At 58.2% G+C, this 21,638-nt stretch overlaps 1 protein-coding gene across 4 annotated transcripts in view; it reads left to right on the top strand.

Annotated features, from left to right (window-relative positions):
• LOC144283399 (maestro heat-like repeat family member 5) overlaps positions 1–21,638 on the top strand; it is a 69,789-nt gene that overhangs the window by 25,391 nt on the left and 22,760 nt on the right. For 3 of the 4 annotated variants that reach the window (XM_077847446.1, XM_077847448.1, XM_077847445.1), the window contains exons 7-19: positions 5,017–5,124; positions 5,434–5,550; positions 6,040–6,159; positions 7,202–7,348; positions 7,987–8,109; positions 8,849–8,928; positions 9,363–9,498; positions 11,096–11,191; positions 12,702–12,806; positions 14,032–14,167; positions 14,470–14,642; positions 18,630–18,779; positions 19,541–19,695. In XM_077847446.1, coding sequence (XP_077703572.1) covers positions 5,017–5,124; positions 5,434–5,550; positions 6,040–6,159; positions 7,202–7,348; positions 7,987–8,109; positions 8,849–8,928; positions 9,363–9,498; positions 11,096–11,191; positions 12,702–12,806; positions 14,032–14,167; positions 14,470–14,642; positions 18,630–18,779; positions 19,541–19,695 — 1,646 coding nt within the window. The remainder of the gene's footprint in view (positions 1–5,016; positions 5,125–5,433; positions 5,551–6,039; positions 6,160–7,201; positions 7,349–7,986; positions 8,110–8,848; positions 8,929–9,362; positions 9,499–11,095; positions 11,192–12,701; positions 12,807–14,031; positions 14,168–14,469; positions 14,643–18,629; positions 18,780–19,540; positions 19,696–21,638) is intronic. The other variant, XM_077847447.1, reaches the window with a different exon arrangement.

The raw sequence follows: 21,638 nt of genomic DNA, 5'->3' as shown, positions 1-21,638 counted from the left end.
AGGGTCCTGGATGGGCAAGATGGCCTGTCCAGGGCTGGTACAGAAGCGATCAGCCCCTGGGCGGTCAGGTCTTTCTCCCGTTGGCGTGAGGCCTCGTTTGAACTCGGGCTTCCGTGGGTATTGAGGCAATTTGGGAAGAAGTGTAGTCGTGTCCGTGTGAATCTTTATAGGCTCTTGACTTCTATTGTCCCAGAGTCGGCATTAGAAGTGGCCCACGGGAACCTCAATTAAATTAAGGGACTTGTGTTGAAATACCTCCTCTTCTATGTCAAGGACAGATTGTAAAGAACATAAAAGGTCCCCATCCGTCAGGAAATTCTAAGGCGAGGTCTCCACTGGAGGCAAAACCTATTAGCCCTTTGAATTCAGAAAGGAGGTCCCCACCGAACAGGTTGGCAGAGGCTATACCGTACAACAGGAAAAGACCGTGTTCCAGGGAAGGGGCCCCCGGCTGAGACAGGGGCTCCCTCTGCACTCGGCCAGATGCCTTCCCTACGGAAACCCTCCTGGCTCCAGGGATGTGCTGTCCGGGGAGAGCGCGTCCCAGGAGCCCTGGGGTCGATCAGAACGTGGCAAGGCTGCCCACCAATTTAATTTGAGTCCCTCGTGACTGTTTAAGGGAGTGGCTGAGATCAGAGAGCCCCAGGAGCCCCCGCAGGCCTGGGAGGTCCATGTGGGGCCCCGGCTTGGGGGCGGCCCTGGGGACGCTCGAGGTGGTGCGGGCGAGTCCCCGTGGGGCCTGGGGGGACAGCCGCTGTCCGGCCGATTACTGCGGAGATGCCAGGTCTGGAAGGCCCAGGTGCTGCTCTGGGTCCCTGACCTTGACGCCGTGGCCATCAGGCCAACAGGTGGGCGGACTTTGTCCCGTTAGTGGCCTTGCTCCGACGTCCTTCCAGAGTACGCAGCTGTGGTCCTGAGTTCAAGTCAGACCCCTGGCCTCCCATCCTGTTTTCTGCCTTTCTCTCAATCCACTAATGTCAGGAGATGATCCATGTACAAATAGGGCAGCTGGAACACGTCGGGTGCCCCAGGTTACTGTCTGGAACCCGGAACGCCGGAGGACGGGCCTTCCAGACAGGCTGTAAAGTCTGCCCCTGATGCGTCCGTCGTTGGCACATTCGAGGAAAGACCAACCTCCCAGGAGCCGGGGGAGCTCTAGGAATGGCTTGTGAAAGGTCACCGCTCTCTGCAGTCCCTCAGGGGACCCTGGTGAATGTTGGGCACTTAGAAGAGCACCCTCAGGTGACCCCATCCTGCCTCTGTATCCACTTTTGGGCTCCCCAGGGCCCCACCAGCAGGTGCACAGATGACCCAGACCTGGCATCCTGGGGTCACGGCCCCTGGTAAGGACAGGAAATTCTTCAGGAAACTTTTGGGGACCCTCCTTGGGCTTAGGAAATTCTTTGACAATTGTCCTTAGTTTGGCCTTTGACCAAGGAGTAAAAGACGCTGAGGAAGACGACTGAGCCTATAGTTGGTTTCATTTTTAAAGGGAACTGTCAGGTTTAATTCGATCGTTAGTGAAATGGAATAGAGAGGCCAGACGAAAGTTGGTCGAAACAGGCTTTTATTGGGATGCACTCTCGGGTGAGGTTCCGAGGTTCCGCGGCCCGCACGGGAGAGGAGAGCCGGGAAGTTGCCAGCTGGGAAGTTGCGCCCAGGCAAACCGCAGGGGGGTCTATAAAGAGTTTTTGGCGGGAAGATGGGGGCAGGGCGGCATTCCAATTAGGGCAAGGGTTACAGGTCTTTGTGTGCCAAGTTAGGGTAGGGTGGCAAACACCTTATTGGGAGGTTGCTGGCCTGGGGTCGGCCGTTTTGAGGTCCCCAGTCTTGCCAGCCCAACAGGACTGTGTCGGGGATCCCTGGGTGGCTCAGCAGTTTAGCTTGCCTTCAGCCCAGGGCATGACCCCGGGGTTCCCGGATTGAGTCCCACATCGGGCTCCCTGCATGGTGCCTGCTTCTCCCTCTGCCTATGTCTCTCTCTCTCTCTCTCTCTCTCTCTCTCTGTCTTTGTCTGTCTCTCTCATGAATGAATAAATAAATAAATAAAATCTTTTTAAAAATAAAGGGAACTGTGTCATAGTCTCTGCAGAGTCAGGAAAGCATGGGGACACAGGTCAAGGAGGAAGGAGCGAGGAGATGGGTCCCGTCAGCCCCACGGTCTTCTTCTAGGCCCCTCTTGTGTCTCTTGCTGTTCATAACCTTCCTGCAACGAATCTCGGCTGCAGCCTTTCTGGGATGGTGAAGCCTTTTGGAAGCTTCTCCAATGCAATTAAACTGGGTCTCCTGTTCCGTTCGTTTAGCCTGGGAAGCCTTGCTCTCCAGTTCCCCTTCAGAAATAAATGATCCTGTCTAATTGGAATCTTTCCCATAATGGCCTTGTGCAAAGTTAGGCTGTTTTTAGTAAGATTTTGCCATTTTCGCAGATTTTTACAGCTCCAAGACCACAGTTTCGAAACAGGAAACAAGCAGGTATGTCAGAAAGCAGGGCCCTTGGCGCCCTGGGGCTTAAGGGTCTCATTCTTTTTGTTCATTTGCCTTTTCTTTTTTAGCTAAGCCTTTGGTGTTCCTCAGAGCCAAAATAATAGCTAAGAGGGATGTGCTGCTGGGTCGGGGATGTGCCTGTTTTCCAGCACACCTCAATGTATGGAAATTTTCTTGAGGTCAGCAGGTGACCCAGTGTCAATCTAACCCATTCTATGACCAACTGACCCCAACACAGGGTTTCTGAGTTAGGTGGCAAACGCTCTAACATTGCTATTTTTTTTAAAGATTGTATTTATTTATTCATGAGAGACACAGAGAGAGAGGCAGAGACACAGGCAGAGGGAGAAGCAGGCTCCCTGCGGGGAGCCCGATGCGGGACTTGATCCCAGGACCCCAGGGATCACGCCCTGAGTCAAAGGTTCAACCACTGAGCCCCCCGGGCGTCCCTCGCTCTAATAGTTTTTAAGTGTTCGACTATGCCCACCAATTCTTGTGGCTCTTTGGGCTTCCGAGAGCCCCGTTAGCAGCAGCCTTTGTCTTCAAAGCAAGATGCACACACACAGGCAGCTTCACCCGGCAGCAGTGACCGGGACCACCAGCAATTCCTGGCCTGGAAGCGGGGGCTGGAGAGTAGACTGGACCAGCAGACCCCAAAACTCAGGTGTGGGGACTGGGCTTTCAAGCAAAAGGGGACTGCAAGTGGGGCACCAGCGAGACCGGAGCTCAGTGCAGAGGGCCGAGCTCAGAGTCTGCAGGGGAGGCCCCCTGCAGCCCTCGAAACACCCTACCCCCACTACCCCCACCAGCCTCAAGCTGGAGACAGCCCACCCAGACAGAGCAGCGCCCCCACCAAAGACCTGAAGTCTGTCCGAAAGCCTCCATCTGAAGAAGCTGGAGGATGACGAGCAAGTGGAAGAAACCACAGAGGAGAAGGGGAATAGAAGTCACAGGATGAAGGCACCGCAGACCAGGGCTGAGAATATCAGACACACAGACGAGTCCGTGCAGGATTCCGAGTGTATGAAGTTCCAGGAAAGGCAAAACTAGTCCATGGTGATATAAGTCAAGGTTCTGTAGTGATGGAGCTTGACCGGGAAGGCACATGCGAGAGCTTTCTGGGGTGGTGGAGTAAGCGCTAGTTCTCGGCGGGCCGCAAGTTGTGTGGGTCTGTACGTTTGTCACAGTGCATCGATCTACGCCTTTCACTGTGCGGCCAGCACCCCTCGATAGAAATAGTCAAAACCCAGACACACGGATGGCCAACAGACCCATGAAAAGATGCTCGGCATCACTCGGCATCGGGGAAATGCCAGTCGGAACCACAATGAGATGCCACCTCGCACTTGTCAGAATGACTAGAACCAAACACAGAAGAAACGAGTGTTGGCGAGGAGGCGGAGAAAAGGAGCCCTCGCGCGCTGGTGGTGGGAGCGCAAACTGCTGCAGCCACTCTGGAGACCGGTATGGACGGTCCTCAAAAAAATAAAAATAGAATTACCCTACAGTCTGGGTAGCCTACTACTGGGCATTTATCCAAAGAAAACAAAACCACAAATTTGAAAAGATAGATGCACCCCTATGTTCACCGCAGCATTAGCTACAATAGCAAGATATGGAAGCGGCCCAAGTGTCCCTCCACAGACGAATGGATAAAGAGGTGGTGTGTATACACAATGGAATATTACGCATGTGATCTTGCCGCCGGTGACCACATGGGTGGAGCTAGAGGGTATAAGGCTGAGTGAACTGAGTCAGACAGAGAAAGACAAACACCATGTGATTCCCACTCATTCCACTCATATGTGGAATTAAGGACCCAAAATAAAAACAAAAAACAAAACAAAACAAAACAAAACAAAAAACAAAAAAAAAGGAACCAAAACAAATGAAGAAAGAAGAGAAAGAAAGAAAGAGAGAGAGAGAGAGAGAGAGAAGGAAGGAAGAAGGAAGGAAGGAAGGAAGGAAGGAAGGAAGGAAGGAAGGAAGGAAGGAAGGAAGGAAAGAAGGAAGGAAGGAAGGAAGGAAGGAAGGAAGGAAGGAAGGAAGGAAGGAAGGAAGGAAGGAAAGAAGGAAAGAAAGAACCAGATTCGTAAATACAGAGAAGCATCAGAAACCTGGTGGCTGTCAGCCGGGAGGCAGTGGGAGGATGGACAGAACAGGGGAAGGGGACGAAGAGGCACAGGTCTCCAGGAATAAACTAAGGACGTCACAGGGATGGAAAGCGCAGCGTGGGGAATGTGGTCAATGATACTGTCATGACCTCGTGTGGGGACAGGTGGTGACCACACTCACCGCGGTGACCGCTGTGTAACGGGCAGGCTCCTGGCTTCCAGCCTCTCCTTGAACACCTCCAGGGAGGGGAATCTCAAGGAATGAGTTCCCCGCTCCTGGAGACAAATCGGAGGGCTGGCCCTGGAGACTCAGAGGGAGGAAGGCAGGACCACGATGGAGTCAGGGCTCAAGCGGCCGGGGTGGGTGGGACCGGCCGAGGCTCCAGCTCCAGCCCTGCCCACCCCCCTCTGCTCACAGTTGGCCGTCAAGTCGGTCCAGTTCCTGAACACAGACATGTGGTCCAAGGAGCTGCTGTCGGCACTCACCAAGCCCGACCGGACACATCAGGAGCAGCCCCCCGAGAAGGTGGGCCACACCGTGTCCCTCACCAGCACCCCCTGTGCCCACGACACAGGCCCAGGGCCTCTGTCCCTGGGATGCACACCTAAAGCAGGGCCTGGGGCCCTAGAAAGACACTAGGACCCCAGAAAAGCAGAGAGCCAGGAGCCTGAGCTGCAGAACTTGTAGCTGCACCCTTGAAACTCCACCACCAGCAGAGGCTTGATGGTCTCAGGGCATGAGGGTGGCTGCGGGAGCCTGGTCAGGGGAGGTGGCGGGCCACTGGGGTGGACAGAAGTGGCTCCAGCCCAGGACAAGAAGCTGAACCTCCCCCAGGCTTTTCTGTTCATCTACTATGGGCTGATCCTTCAAGCTGAGGACAACAGCACCACCGTCAGGACACACCTGAGAAAACTCCTGGACACGTCCCATCAGTGGCCCAAGCAGAGGGAGGTGAGGACTCAGCCCCCAACCCATCCCAGAGCTGACTTGAAGTCAGCTCCCCTGACTTCAGCCTGAGCCTTGACCCTGGTCACACCCTGAGCCCTGACCCTGGTCACACTCTGAGCCCTGACCCTGGTCACACCCTGAGCCCATCACAGCTTGTGTCCTCTATTTTGTCACTCGTCTATTTTCTGGACCTTTGTTCCTTCCTCTGGCCCAGGTCTGCTCAGAGGTAGTGGGGGCAGAGGGAGGTAACAGGCCTCCAAGGAGTCACCCTCCCTGCTGCTCCCACACCACCCACCGGCCCCCATAAGTGATGCCCCCACAGGGTGGGCCTCAGAGGTGCATGTCCTAAAGAGCACGGGGATGGGAGACAGATGCCCTGTGACCTTGGACAAGTCCCCTCCATTTCTGGTCCTCAAGTTCCACACCCCCGGGGGAGAGTCCAGGCCTGGTCCTGTGACCTGCATCAGTGACCTTGCTCCCCTGTGCCTGTAGGGTATCGCGCTCACCATAGGGCTGGCCGCAGCCCGCCACCTGGACCACGTCTGGGCTGTCCTGGAGCAGTTTGGCCGCAGCACACCCATTAAATGGAGCCTCCACAGCTTCTGCCTGAAGGTTCTGGCTCTGGGTTGTTGGGGGCCTCAGCAAGGGGCTGGGATGTCAGGACTCCCCCCCCCCCCCCCGCCGCCCCATGAAGGTCTGGGCCTCCAGCAGGGTATCCTGGGATCCTTAGGGGCATAGGCTTTGCACCAAGCATCCTGGCCTCCCACCTGCCTGTGCCCTCTTGTCTCAGTTTCTCCTCTTGAATGACCATTCCATTCACCACCAACAACTGTTGGGATGGAAATGAGGCACGGCTCGAGGTGCCTTGCACACAGCAGGTGCTCCAGGGACAGCTCTCACGGTGCTGTGGGGGCTGCTGTGTTTATGAGTGGTGTTTGACCACGTGCCCTGCCAGACACGAGAGAGCAGGGCCTGTGCCCCCGTGATGGACGGCATGCCCTGGGCCCTGCTCTCGCCGCTCCCCGGATGCCGCCTCCAGGCAAAGACAGTGCATGAGGGGCCTCATCCAGAACAAATGGGGAAGTCAGTTAGCAACACACAGCCCAGCAAGGGCCGGCCACCTCCTCGGGGTCCCACAGCCGGCGGGGGGCAGAGCAGGGACAGGGACCCACAGCTCAAACTCTCAGAGGAGGCCTGGCCACTGGTGGGCGCAGAGCTGTGTGGCCCTTGGGTGACATCTGAGGGGTGTCTCGGATGGCCCCTGCTCTCTGGGGGTCCCTCAGATCCCACCTCTCTAGGTTGAGGCATGGTCCCCAGCAGCCCCGGGTTGGGGGGGAGGAATGAGGGGGTAACTGGTCCCAGGCTCCAGGGGAAGGGGCTTCCGAAGGGCAGGGAGGGTGGGGCTAGGACTCTGGCCCCTTGTGGCAGAGCCAAGCACCTGCACACACCGTGGGCAACCCCCCAGGCCCATTCCAACCCTCCAGAGACAATTTCATCTGCCCTGTTTTCCTAATGAGGTAAACTGAGTCTTGCCAGCACTCAGGACAGGGTGGCTGCGGTACTGTGCTAGGGCCCAGAGTACTTCCTGTCGCCACTCCCCCGGGGAAGGGTCAGGAGGGCCCTGACACTCCATCTCTGCCCCCGCTGTGGTCAGAACGCAGAGGACCTCCAGTGGAAGTGGGCCAGCAGTACCATCCTCCTGTCCTACGGTCAGATGGCGGTCAGGGCCAAGGCGCACATCCTCCCGTGGGTGGACAACATCCTGTCGCGGATGGTCTTCTATTTCCACTACAGCTCCTGGGTACGGCTCCCGGGGGCCCCCTCTCTGTAGCACAGCCTCGTCCCAGCCCCAACCCCACCACAACCTGAGTCCGAGAATTCTAGAACCTTTCAGGGCCTCGGAGCCCTCCCCCCCTCTTCTACCCCACCTTGGACTCAGGAAGAGCCAGGCTTCCTCATTGCCCCACCTACTCACCTCATCACCCCTCCCACAGCCACCAGGGCTTCCATGAGGACCCCAGCCCCTCAATCTCCCTGGTTTTCACCAGGTGGCATTGGAAGGCCGGCTAAGTACCCCCCCAACCCCCAGGACGACCTTCCCCTTACTCTACGCTCTGCACCTGGGGCATCCACCCCAAGGGCTAGGAGGCCCAGCCAGGCCTGTGAGGCCGCTGCCTACCCCAGATCTCTGAGCTCTAGGGGACCACATGTCCAGGGAGGCCAGACATCGGGCCGTCCTGATGTTGGAACGTGGTCAACATAGTCACATTCTTAAACCAAACCCCACAGGGTCCCCCGGCCAAAGCCCCACTTAGGTGGCCCCAGCTAGAGATCTCTGCTGTACCCCCCCAGCGGTGCCCTGCAGCCAGGGTGACTGTGGCTCTCCCTCCTGCCCCTTCTGTGCCCCCTGCACCCCCCCACGGCCTAACCCCATGCCAGGACGAGACCCTGAAGCAGAGCTTCCTTAGCGCCGTCCTCATGCTGGTGGGGGCCGTCAGCCGTAACGAGGGGGCCCACAGCTATGAGTTCTCCCAGGTGTCTGAGCTCCTCGATTGTCTGATGGTGAGTCAAGGTCCCGGGGCAGAGGAAGGGGCCTCTTGGGACCAGCAGCATCCACAAGGGCCAGGAGTTGGAAAGGGGTGGGGAAGCTGGATTTCTGGGGTGCAGCTTAGCCCCTCATAGGCTCCTGCAGCTGAGAGCACATGCGTGCCCCCCTCTTCTCTTGGTTCTTCGGTGACCCTGAGCTGCCCAGGTATGTCCACCTCACAGCTGATGCAGCTGAGCCCAGAAAGCCAACACCATCCATTCCGCTAATACTGCCCTCGCTCTCACCTCTGCTCATAGAGATCTGGGGCTCAGAGAACCCCAGGGTAGTGGAGGAAGCGTGCAAGTGAGGGACAATCAGAGCCGTAACAATAAGATAACAATTTACTGAGCTCCTGCTGTGACTCCGACACTGTGCTCGGCACACCTTGCCTCACACATAACACATGTGCAACAACGTCATGTTATTTGTGAATAAACAAAGCTTGGAGCAGCTTGGAGACTTGCTCAAGGTCATGCAGCCTGTACGTGGGTAGCCAGGACCCAGACATGACCTGTGCATGCAAAAGGCTGTGATCTAGCTCTCTGAGTGGAGCCAGGTGACAGAGGCGCCCACGGGTGGGTGAGAAGCTGGAGCATAGTCTTGTGGGTCCCGGGAGCACCAGGCACCGAGGTCTTCAGGATGAGGGGTGGCCTGGGTGTCAGAAGTGGGATAGGCCCAGGCCTGAATGACTCAGGTTCACGTGGGGACCTGCAGGTTTTGATGGAGAAGGAACCCCGGGACACGCTGTGCACGCCAACCCGCCAGCAGACCATTCACATCATCTCCAACCTCTGGTAGGCTCCCCAGCCCCACACAGGGCCAGACCCCAGGGCAGTCCTGTAACAGGCCCGCAGCAAACAGTAGCTACAGCTGGCATCATGTGCCAAAACCGAGCCACCAACGTTCCCGGAAGGTTGAGAACCAGGCCTGGGTGAGACCGATCTGTCCAGTTAAGGGGGAGCCTGGGGTACAGGGCTTGTCAAGCGTCTGCTCCCAAACAGGCCACACTAGCCCCTTACAAACCCTTGTTGGAATTCACCTGCCCAGGAGGCCTGCAGGCCAGGGAGGCAGAAGTGTACACTCTACAAGTCAAGTGTACGCTCTCTGGTCAAGAGCAGACTGTGCAAGGGGCTGCTGCAAGGGGCTCCCTGACTCTATTCCAAAAGGTGGCCCTGTTGCAGTCACCAGCCCCCACAGCTCTCCCTCACAGCCCTCTACCTCCAAACAGTAAGCTGAGGCCGCCCCTGGACTTGGAGAAGAAGTCACAGCTGCTGTCCACCTGCCTCCACAGCGTGTTGGCCCTGCCACTGCTAGACGTCCTGGAGAAACACACCTGTCTCTTTCTAGAGCCGCCCAACATACAGGTGCAAAGCGGACACATGGTACCCCTTCCATGAGAGGAGCCCCGGCTCTGCCTGCTGCTCATGGCTTGTGAGGGGGTGTGGGCTAAACAGGCGGGGCCTTTGGCCCCCTATAGACAGGGCTGGGAGATCCTGGGCATGTTTCTTAACTGCTCGGAGCCTCCTCTTTGCCCACCTATGACATGGGGGTGATAACTGTGGAGCTGATGGTGCGTGATACTCGGGCTGGAAGGGACACTGGCATCCCGGTGCAGTCCTCTGAATAGGAGTACACGCGGCCTCAGTCCCTGCCGGCCCTGAAAGCAGCCCTGGGCTCAGTCTCACCTATGAAGCTCCTTAAGCTGGTCACACCACACCCAGGACCCTGCCGACCCACCCTTCGCTGGGCCAGATGCCCACCCCCTCCTGCGATCTGTTAATAAAAGCCTCCACTGCAGGGGGCATGTACCCGTCTCCCTGAGGCACCACCAGCAACGGGTCCCCAAGTGTTTACTGTAAAGGGCAGGGAGCTAGTGCTAGCTGAGCAGCTGCTATGTGCCCGGTCCTGTGTGCACGTTAGCTCCTCTCACCAGCACTCGTCCAGAGGGCGAGGAAACCAGCTCAGAGAAATGGAGGTGTCTGGTGGGAGAGTCAGGGTCGAACTCCACCCCGGCCCCTGGGCCCTGATCTTCACGCCACACTCCTAGGCTGGGTCCAGACTGGAATAGGACATATAAGCACTTTGGGGTGGGGGGAGCAGTGAGAGTACAAAGGGTCCCCTGGGTCCAGGGCAAGACCACAGCAGCTCCCCCAACCCACAGGAGTCCAGAGCACCCCCATCACCAGATGACATCATGGCTGGCTCACCCAGGGAGCTTAGCCTAGTGCCAGGCACCAGGCTGGGGCTCCTGCTCATCCCCACTCAGGGTGCACCCCCACCCTGGCAGGTGGGGCTGGCCATACACCCAGTTCTTGGGTCACCAAGGGAGGCCCAGAGAGCTGAAGCGAGTTCCCCAGGGCATCCAGGGAGTTGATGGCCAGCGCCCAGGGCTCTGCTCCATTGCACTCTGACAGGGAGGTGGACTGCGTGCTTTCTGTGGCCCTCTCCCTCCCCGAGCATGCCTGGTGAGCCAAGCAGCAAAGATTGGAGGTCTCCCATGAGACCCAAGAGTCAGGACCAGCTGCAGAATTTGCCACAACTCATGGAAAATGAAAATGTGGGCCCTTGCTTAAAGCTTATGAAGGATTTCAAGATGGGACCACAGAGCACTAAACCAAGTAGATCCATCCGGGCGCCAGGCCTTCTGCAGGTGGCCTGCCCGAGAAGCCAGCCCTGCTGGGAATGCACTGACCTGGGCCCCTGAGGACCAGACCTCAGGCAGGTCTGACCCAGAATGTCCCCCCCCCCCCCCGATCTCCCCAGCTTCCGAGCAGGGAGTGTGACCGGGGCCTGCCTGGACATGGTGTGAACGCCCAGGGTGTGCAGCCCACCTCGGGAGTGTGCAGGAATGGGAACCACTCTCATTGAGAAACGAGTGCACTCAGGCCCCGCCGCAGGCCTTGGCACTCCTTCGCAGCTGGGGCTTGGCGGCCACCTGACCTGCCCCACGTCCCCACACAGACCCTCTACAACAAGACCTCAAGTGCCCTGGACCAGTTGCTGCAGAGCTTCATCATGCAGAGCCCCACGACCGACGAGCTGCACTTACTGCTGTCGGTGAGGACCAGCTGGCACTGGGCAGGGGGTGGGGCGGCCCAGGCAGGGCAAAGGATGGACAAAGGAAGATGTCCCAGAGGAGGTAGGGCCTCAACTTGGGGTGGGGTAGGGGAGTCCAGGAACACGGAGGCTTGAGGGCTGTCCACCATCGGGGATCACAGTGGCTTGGAGGACTGAAGGGTGGTACAGCAGGTGCACAGGGTGCTAGGTGGGCCTCGAGCGCTGCACATACAGGGAGCTGATGAGGAAACAGGCCCTGCCCCTGGCTGGGACCTGCCCTCCCTCCCAGAGAACTTGTTCTGCAGCCATGTCTCCAGCTGTGAGGAGGGGGCTCACAAGCGACACCTCCACTCTCTCACTGCCCTCCAGGGCGCTCACCTTGAGAGGAGGGAGATCAGTCAACAGGCAGGGACAGTCCAGGGGGAAGGGAGGAATCAGAGAGGGGACACTGGACCGAGGAGGTCACTGGATAGGGAAGGGAAGGGAAGGGAAGGGAAGGGAAGGGAAGGGAAGGGAAGGGAAGGGAAGGGAAGGGAAGGGAAGGGAAGGGAAGGGCCCAGCAGGCAGAGGGCGTGGCGGAACCAATGGTGAGACACGTGTGAGCACAGCACAGAATGGAGAGAACTTTGCACGGCTGGAGCATGAGGAGGGCGCTCAGGTGGGGGCCAGCTGGGTGCGGGTTCGATTAAGTCAGCAGGGCCAGACCCCACCCAGCCTGGGGGCCTGGGGAGGTAAGGGGAGTCGGTGGCTCTGCTCAAGCAGGTGCACACACGGAAGTCGGGGTGTGAGCCCGGCTGGGGGGAAATACCTGCATTTTCGCTCACCGCCCACTGCAACAGTGTCCCTCCTCTGGAAATGTTGGCCACAAACCACGGCAGTGCCGGGAGTGGCAGTTGGGTCACAGGACATTGCTGGGGCACAGCATCTCCACGTACTGTTTACTGTCATCCGACTTGAGGATCACTAACTGGAATCATCTGTCGCTTGAACAAGGAGGCTCACATCGGGCTTGAAACTGCTCGATATACCTGCTGGCATTGCCCTGTAATTCTGTGCATTCACGGGGTGCACAGAAAAGCATTGTTTGGAAACGGGGTGCGTGTCGCAAAGCGGGTTAAAAGCCAGGAGCCTCCAAGGGCTTTGGGCAGGGAGTGAGCCGTCCTCTGGCGCCAGGGGTCGGGGGTGGGAAGCACAGGACCCCGGAGGCGGAGCAGAGGGACCGGAGGGCAGGGCAGGGGGCGGGGCGGACGGGGGCGGGGATTATTCGAGGGTGGGCGGGGCCTGAGCCGAGGCCTGGGGTGGGCGGGGCCGGGCCGGTGGGCGGGGCCTGAGCCGAGGCCTTGGGCCGGTGGGCGGGGCGGGGGCCGGTGGGCAGGGCAGGGAGCGTGGCGGACGGGGGCGGGGATTATCCGAAGGTGGGCGGGGCCTGAGCCGAGACCTGGGGGTGGGGGCGGGGCCGGGGCAGGGCTGCACGCCGCAGCACCCGCTCCCGCACCTGCCCTCCCCGCAGCACCTGTACCCCTGGCTGGCGTCGGAGAAGGCTCAGGAGCGGCAGCGGGCTGTGGACCGCAGCACCGCCCTCCTCAGATTCCTGAGCCACAGCCACTCCCTGGACGTGAGTACCGGCCCCAGGCGCCCGCCCTCCGCTGCCCCAGCCGGGCCGCTCTCCTCCCGGAGCCTGGCGGGCTCGTGGGGTTCAGGGACCCAGTGGACAGGGGGTCCCTCTGCTCAAGTCCTGCCAGCTGGGCTCTGGGCCCAGAACCCGGACCCCTGACCCAGGACGCTGGGCTCCTGCCCCCGCTCCCCGAAGTCTTGAGCAGGTTCTTGCACCCCCGAGCCTGCTACCCGCCCCTGAAACGGGAGGATGTGAGTCCTCAGAGGGGTACACTGGGGATCAGATGAGGTGCAGCCCCGCCCCAGTCCGGGGGCAGCAGTGACCGCGGGCACGGCCTCCGTCCACCACGACCCTCCACCCGTCGTGACCCCCACCCAGCCTGTCCTGCTTCACAGCCTAACAGCCACCTGCCACTATAACCCTTGGCTTCAGTGAATGTGGGCGCCTTCGGGGAGTGAGCGCTTCTGCATTTCTCAGCCCAAAGCAGCGCTCACTCCTCAGGGAGACTCGTGGGGTCGTGAGAAAATTAGCTCCTCTGCTTGATGCCCGGCGGGCACGGGCAGCAGGGGTTGCCCTGCCAGGGGAGAGCGCCCTGAACGCACTCCTCTGGCATTCCCGGGGTGAGGAGGACCCCTCTAGAGGGCCTAAAAGGGCCTGCAGTTTACTCGAAATCAATTGCCACGACCAGAATGGGGCCTGCCGTCCACAGGGAGTCACTCACCTGGGGCACAAAATCTACCAGGCACCAGGGCTCTCCACAATCAAGATAAACACTTTAATGTGATGTTTTAAAACAATCCACTCAGCAAATGGCCACCAGCCTGGCTGCCTGTTGTTGTAAATAAAATTTTATTGAAATCAGGACTGGGGTTAGGGCCAGGGGAATGAGGCAAGATGAGGTAAGGTCATGGAAGCGCAGGGACAGACCATCTGTATTTAGTTTTGAAACTGTGCTCCTCGGGACTGTTACCTTCATTTTGATTTTTCTAAATATTGCATCAAAATATTGCAAGTTTGGGGGCAACCTCTTTGGGAAAGCTTTGGCCAGTGTGCCCTGGGCTGATAACTGTAGTCGCCCAGCTGGGTGCGCAGAGCCTGGGCCTGGGGTCCTGATTGCTGAGTCCCAGCCCTGCCACTACTGTCAGAGGGGATGATTCCTGATGCTGGCCTTCCTGGGGTGAGTGCTTAGCAGGAGGGAGACTCAGGGTCGGGTCTCTCACCACAGCCAAAAGAGGACTTCAGGCGGATTGGGCAGCTGGTGGGCATGCTGGGGATTTTGTGCCAGGACCCGGACAGGGCCATCCAGCAATCCAGCGTGGAAGGGCTGGGCCACCTGTATCAGCTCCTAATAAGCCAGACAGGTGAGCCCCCGAGGGCCGCCCCAGTGGGCCCACTGCCACCCCAGCCACAGCCACAGCTGAGACCATGTCCACACCCCCCAACACACCCCACCCCAGATCCACTCCCAAACCTACCTCTAGCCCCAACCACAGCCCTATAAAATGTCTCCCACCCCTGGCCCACTTGGACTCCCTTCCCCAGACCGGCACAGACCTGACCCTGACACCAAATGACCCTGACCCTAGCTCCTGCCTGTCCCATCCTAGACCCCAGGCCCACCTTTGCCCTATGCTCACCCTTGCCCACTCCCACCCCCGGCCAGCCAGGGCAGCTCCGATGGTGAATGCGCAAGCCCCCAAGCAGCTTTCCCCGGCCAGCGTGGATGGGGCTCCCGTCTGGAGCAGCGGAGACCAGAAGACAGCTCCCCCCACCCCTCCGGAGATGACATTCCCAAAGGATCACATCTTCCAGCTTGACAGCTCCCAAGTCATCAAGGTCAAAGCCCTTAGGGTGGCGGGCAGGTTCGGGTGGGTAGGCGTGGCCATGCTCTGCTCTGACCCCCACTGCCGCCCCCTCTGATAGGGCTTCCAGCTGGACCCAAGGGGTCAGAGCCTGGGCCAGGTGTGAGTGTTAAAACCAAGGCTGGGATCTCCCCTGTATCTTTGGTGATCAACTGGGAGTGTTTGAAGAGGTCCCTGGCCCTTGGCCTAGGACTGGGGAGTTGGGGGAGAGAAAATTGGAGGGAGGAACCAGGGATAGACCCTAAGGTCAGCAACCCAGGCTTGAGTCCCCGCTCTGTCCCTCATACCTGTGTGACCTCGACAAGCCCCTTCTCCTCTCTGAGCCTCCGTCTTCCTCCGTAAAATGGGTAGAATGGTGCCACGAAGTCCTGGCCACCATGAAGACCCGGTAAATGGTGCTTTAGGATGGCTCCCATGGCAGGGGTTCTGAGGCACCATACACTGTCCTTCCCTTTGAGTCTGAGTTTTTGCAGGATGAGCAGCACTCCGCAGAAATATCCCCACAGTACTCATTTTCGTTTTCCCGGGGGCCTCTGTGAATCCTCTGAAAGCCAGGCCCTCCTCCTGTGAAGGCAGAGCATGTACGGCTTCTCTTGCACTGCCATCTGGCCTACCTCAGCCAGATCCTCCTTGGTCGGCAGCCTGGGGGAGCCCAGCAGTTCCCCAAGTTCCCCAGTGTCCCCCTCATCACCCTAGGGAGGTCCCATAACTTTATGACATTCTGCACCTGATCTGACGTGTGTTCTCTCCTGAACACGAGCACGGCTAGGGCGCGGGAGTGTGGGCTGGATGCTGGTGTCGAGGGGACGAGCCAAGTTCCCCGGAGCCTCATGTTCTGGGTGGTCAGTTGACGATTTCTGCGGCGACTCTGCTGGCCCAGCCCTGGTGTTGAGCCTGTGGCCAGGAGGACCCGCGTCCTCGGGGTGCTTGTCAGTCTCCCCCTGTTAGACCTGGAGCGCTCCGGGCCAGAAGCAGGGTCCTGCCAGGGCCCAGTGCAGGCCGTGGTGGTAGAGCCAGAATTTGATAAACACCCATTAAGTGCCCGCTACACGTGCCCCAGCCAGTTCTGAATCCAGTCCTGGCTGAGTCCAGCACCTGCATTCCCTGCAACTGCAGTGAGCTTTCAGTGCCACAGTCGATTAGAAGTTTAATATGGAGGGATCCCTGGGTGGCGCAGCGGTTTGGCGCCTGCCTTTGGCCCAGGGTGTGATCCTGGAGACCCGGGATCGAAACCCACGTCGGGCTCCCGGTGCATGGAGCCTGCTTCTCCCTCTGCCTGTGTCTCTGCCTCTCTCTCTCTCACTGTGTGCCTATCATAAATAAATAAAAAAAAATTAAAAAAAAAAAGTTTAATATGGAAAATCTAAAGCCCTTAGGCCAATATCAATTTTCCAGTCCCAGAATGGGTAAGCCTGGCTTGGCCTCAGTTTATGTCAAAGAACCTGGGCTGGGGGCAGAGGTGGGGCTGGGCAGGAGGGTTCCCTGGCTACCAGCTCAGAGGGAGCCCGTGCTGAAGGGGCCCCAGGGCTTTAGATTTTCCACACTAAACACTCAGGCTCTCAGATAGGCTGAGTGGGCCTTTTGTATCCTGCCCTGTCCCAGGACAGGGAGTGGGTGTTAAGCCCTGGCTCTCTCTCCTCGGACAAGACACCATGGCCGGCAGGGGCACGGAGAGGAGAGGACAGGAGGGTGTGCTGAGCAAGGGATGGTGGATGTGGGAAGGTATGGAACAGAGACCCGACCTGGATTCTGTCCCTAAGTATGTCCTTGATTCCCTCTGTGATCTTGGATACACTACGTCTTCATCACCATCACCACCACCACTATTATCACCACCACTTCCACCACCATATCTCTAGCACCACCATCATCACCACATAACCATCACCTCCATCACCCCCATCACCACCATCATCACCACCATAACCATCACCACCATCATCCCCATCACCACCAGCATTACCACAACCATCACCACCATTATCCCCATCACCACCATCATTACCACCATAACCATCACCCCATTAGCCCCATCACCACCATCATCACCCCCATCACCACCACCATCACCCCCATCACCCCCATCACCACTCCCATCACCACCATCACCCCCATCACCACCACCATCACCCCCGTCACCACCACCATCACCCCCATCACCACCATCATCACCACCATCATCACCACCATCACCCCCATCACCCCCATCACCACCCCTATCACCACCATCACCACCATCATCACCGCCATCACCACCTCCATCACCACCATCACCCCCATCACCACCACCATCACCACCATCATCACCACCACCATCACCCCCATCACCCCCATCACCACCATCATCACCACCATCACTACCACCATCACCCCCATCACCACCATCATCACCCCCATCACCCCCATCTTCCCCATCACCACCCCCATCACCACCATCACCCCTATCACCACCATCATCACCATCATAACCACCATGTCATTTCACATTCATTCATGCCCTGGGTTGAAGTAAGACATCTCATGGGTATTTACCAATCCTGAGATTGCAGTATTGCTGGATTCTAAGAATCTAACCAACAATCCAAGTTGCATTTCTTCACAAATATGCTCAATGCTAGAACTTTAACCAAAATTTAACATTTCAGAAAACAATTTTAAATGTAATCTTGTAACAAATGTTCTAACCAGATGTATAATGGCTTAAGGTTATTTTTTAAAGTTGTTATAAACTACAAATATGCCATTAAAATCACTTTAAACATTCTAACCAACAAATAATCCTAACGTTCTCACATTTTACCAAAATTTTAGAGTAATTATTCTAATAACTATTCTAACATGTTATTTAATACTTATTTTTTATCTAATATAAACACAGACATCCTAACAGACTTTCAAACGTTTTAACAAACATCCTAACATGCAAAGAAGCATGTTACTACCCTCAACATGCTTGCAGACCTTATACTTTTCTACCAAGCCCCCCATTACCAGTCTTCTATCTTCCTCTGATTATCAAGTGCTCCACATCAGAGCCTTCCAATAGAACTTTCTGGGAGGAGAGAGTGCCTCTATCTGCACTATTCAAGGTAGCACCGGCGACCTGTGGCTACTGGACACTTGTAATGTGGCTAGTGCTAACAGGAACGGAGTTTTTCAATTTTACTTAATTAAGTTTAAACAGCTACACGTGGCTGGTGGCTACCACGCTGGGCAACAATGCTCTAAGTCTTTCTGGAAGGTTCCACCTGGGTAGCCCCAGGCTGGCCCAGCCCTCCCTCTCAGAGACTGTGGTCCGAGCTATGGAGCAGGGGTCCCACCCACCACATTGCATCTCCCCAAGCTCCTCTTCATTACCCCGAGTAGCTCACGGTCTAGACTTAGAGCTTCTCCTGGGAAAACATGGGCAGAGAGAGCCTCTTGGGAAGGCCCTACTGTGGGACAGGAGCCCTGGGCTCTGGACCCAGCCTGTGCCGGGGTGAGGGTGCCCAGGCACCTCTCTGAGGCCTGAGAGTTGGTCCAGGTGACCTTGAAGACCCTTCACAGCTCTGAAGTTCAGTTCTTCTTGATTAAAATGCTGTGAGGAGGACAGGAGCCTGGCACAGGGAGCACCCAGGTGGGTGGAGGCTAGCTGACGAGGAGGTCCATGAGGTGAGGAGGGGTGGAAAGGAGACAAGCTCCAGGGTCTGAGTGAGGAAGGGAGCTGTGCGTCTGCCCTACGATGGGCATCACGCTCTCCCTTCCTGAACCCGGTTGGCTCAGAAACATGTGCAGGCAAGCAGCCTGCCAAATGGGGTACACGTGTGGGGGTCTAGAGGAGCAGGGCTCAGAAGTCTGGAGGTGCTCAGCGACCCGGGCAGCCTGAAGCCAAGGAGACAGGGAAATGAGACGGCAGGAGGCAGACACCTGGGCACAGGTGACTCAGCCCGGGTGACAGCTGCCTCCTCTCCTGCTGCTACAGGAGGTCATGAAGCATCTCACGAAGGCAGAGCTGACCGACCTCATCTGGACAGCCATCGAAGGCCTGGGCTCCGCCAGCCCCTTCCGCGTTCAGGCAGCCGCCGACATGCTGCTCACCACCATCAGGGAGCATGGGGCCAAGCTGGAGACCGTGAGTGGCTGGGGCGCCCACTCAGGGTGGGCCGGGGCAGGCGGGGGCAGAGGGACGCCCGGCAGTCAGCACCCTGGGGCTCGGGCCTCTGGGGGCCTCAGCTTGCCCCTGATGCAGGAGACACAGCACCCCCCCCGCCCCCCGGGCTGACAGGTTCCAGTGAAGGAAGGAAGGAATGGCCCCAGCAGGTGGGGCCCCGAGTGGTGTTTGCAGGGCCATGGGGCACGCGTGCACGGATGGAACAGCCGTTCCAGGCTCTGGTGTGGGACATGGGGGAGGAGAAGGCACAGACCCTTCTGGAAGTTCTCAGTCTCACGGAGGGGATAGACACAGATAAGGACTGGACAGCGTAGGTAATGCAAAGGCAACGATGTGCCCCCAGTGGGGTGCGGGCCCCTCCCCAGAAACAGGATGATCCATGCCAAGTCCTGCAGATGAGGAAGCCCCCCTGGTAGGCAACACTGGACCCGGGTGGGTGAGCAAGAGGGACCAGAGGTGGTCCCGGGGGGCCAGGCCAGCACGCACTGTGCTCGGAAGATGTGCAGCTGGTGTGTCTGTGCCTTCCAGGGACTGGGCCGTGTTGGGACAGAGTGGGAGCGCCTCTCACACTGTGCCTCGGGGGTGGGGCCTCGCTCCCCTCGGCCTGGGACCCCCCTCCTGGCCAGGCAGTGGAGCAGGGAAGTGCCGCCCTCAGACGTCCCTGCGGCACCTGGCCTCCCCCTCAGACCAGCCCTCTCCCCTCTACCCCGCCTCCCCATAAGGTTGCCAACCTGGGCCGGGCCATCCACTTGCAGCTCTGCTCTGTCTGCATCCCCCAAGCCAAGGAAAAGGCTCTGCACGCCATCACCCTGCTGGCCCAGAACCACACCCCCGAGCTGGTGGCCACCTTCCTGGACTTCTCCGTACCCCTGGACAGGTGCCAGCCCCCCTCTGCCCTCAGCTCTGCCCTCCTGCCTGCCCCCTCACAGGGACCCCCAGGGCTCTGGGGGCAGGGAGGGAGCCCACGTACCCGTTCATTTACCGCCCAGCTCCCGAGGCAGGCTCCGGGGAGGCACCGCTCACCGTCCATCCTGCGGGTGTCACCCATCCTACAGGTGTCGTCCACAGAACTCCCCGCCGCCGCCGCAACCTCAATCACTCACCTGTAGCCTCAGGGGGAGGGTGCCAGGCCCCGAGGTGTGCGCCAAGCAAGACCCCAGCCAACACCAAAGTCTCACCATCCTTCCTGATCCTCCAAGGACCTCCTCTTCCTCCCCCCCCCCCCCCCCCCGCCGTGGCCACCCTGTAACTCTCATGGCGCAGGGGGCGGTGGGGAGCTGGCTTTCTCGTGAATTCCTCAGACCCCCAAGTCTGGAGGTGGGCCAGGGTCCTCTTCCTCCCCAAAATCCCAGCTCTGAAGCCCAGGTAGGTGCTCAGTCTAGCCCCCCAGCTATGCATCCATCAGGCACCTGCATTGCATCATCCCTGGGTCCTTGAAGGTGTCGCTCCCGGTGAGACACCGTCTCACTCCCCACCACCCCCCCCCCCGTCTGGATCTTGGGGTTTCCCTCACCCCGACTTCTCCATGCCTGGGTCTCCTCTGCCCTGCACGGCCTCCAGTCCACCACCCACCTTCTCAGCGTCCCTTGCCGTTGGGAAGAGGGCGTCGTTCTCTCTGCATCAGGTGGGAGTCTGGTGTAGATCACAGATTCCCCGGACGACCGTCCACCCCGATCTGTGTCATCCTAGAACACATCAGAGCCGTTACCAGTGCGTTTCTCCCCACGGCCCCTCCCATGTCCTGCGGTTTTTACGCCGCACAGGGGTCTGCATACATGTACCTCCCTTAGCAAGCGTGACTTCAGCGTGAAGCGGTGCCCGGCCCGGTCACATTTAATGCTGCAGGGGCTTGGGTTCCACTTTGTTCTCAGGATGACAGGAGCACCTTGTGTCCACCTTCTCCCGTCGTGCCCGGTACGTGCTCCCTGTCTTACACGCAGCGTAGACCCTGGCTCTGATCTGTGATCCAAACTGCAAGTCCGTTTCTCTCAATAAGCGAGTGAAATCCTTCCTTTCACGTTCGTGGACACGACCGGTTTGTGGACTCTCCGCTCCGGCATCATGTCCCGTAGCCGTGTGCACCTGGCTTTGTCTGTTACCTTATTTTCTTTTTCTACAGGCTGTGTATTCTTTGATCCTTTTTTTTTTTTTAATTAAAGAAGAGGTGTATTTTTGCAGTAGGTGTCCCGATCCACCTTGATGCCCTCAACCCTTGTGTTCTTGTTTGAGCTTTCACTGTCTGGTCCATTGCTTTTTTTTTTTTTTTTAAGATTTTATTTATTTATTCATGAGACACACAGAGAGGCAGAGACACAGGCAGAGGAAGAAGCAGGCTCCCTGCAGGGAGCCTGATGCGGGACTCGATCCCGGGTCTCCAGGATCATGCCCTGGGCTGAAGGCAGACCTCAACCGCTGAGCCACCCGGGTGTCCCAGATCCATGGGGTCTTTTCCGGCACCCCTACCGGGCCTGCACCTGCACATCACCACCTGCCCCCTGCTCCTCCTGCATTTTCAGCTGCGCATATTCAGGAGGTGGAAGTCTGCCCTCTGCTCACCTGCTCAGGGCCCCACATCGTCGCTCCTGGGTCCCCACAAGCGCCCTCCATCCTCCGCTGGAGGCTCTGGTCCTCTCGCCCCTGGACCCAGACTTGCCTCCGACAGACGCTGCTCCCGAGCGGCTCCCCTGTGCCTGAAGGACAGCCTGGCTGGACATAAAATCCTTGGTTCGCACTTTCTTTTATGGAGTATTTTTCAAGTGCTGCTCAATTGTCACCTTGCTTTGTATTGAAAAGTCTACAGATGATGATGTTTGTTTGTTT

This window comes from Canis aureus, chromosome 14 (genome assembly GCF_053574225.1).
Source record: "Canis aureus isolate CA01 chromosome 14, VMU_Caureus_v.1.0, whole genome shotgun sequence".
NCBI classification, from domain to species: domain Eukaryota; kingdom Metazoa; phylum Chordata; class Mammalia; order Carnivora; family Canidae; genus Canis; species Canis aureus.
This window is presented reverse-complemented; position numbering and strand designations above follow the sequence as displayed.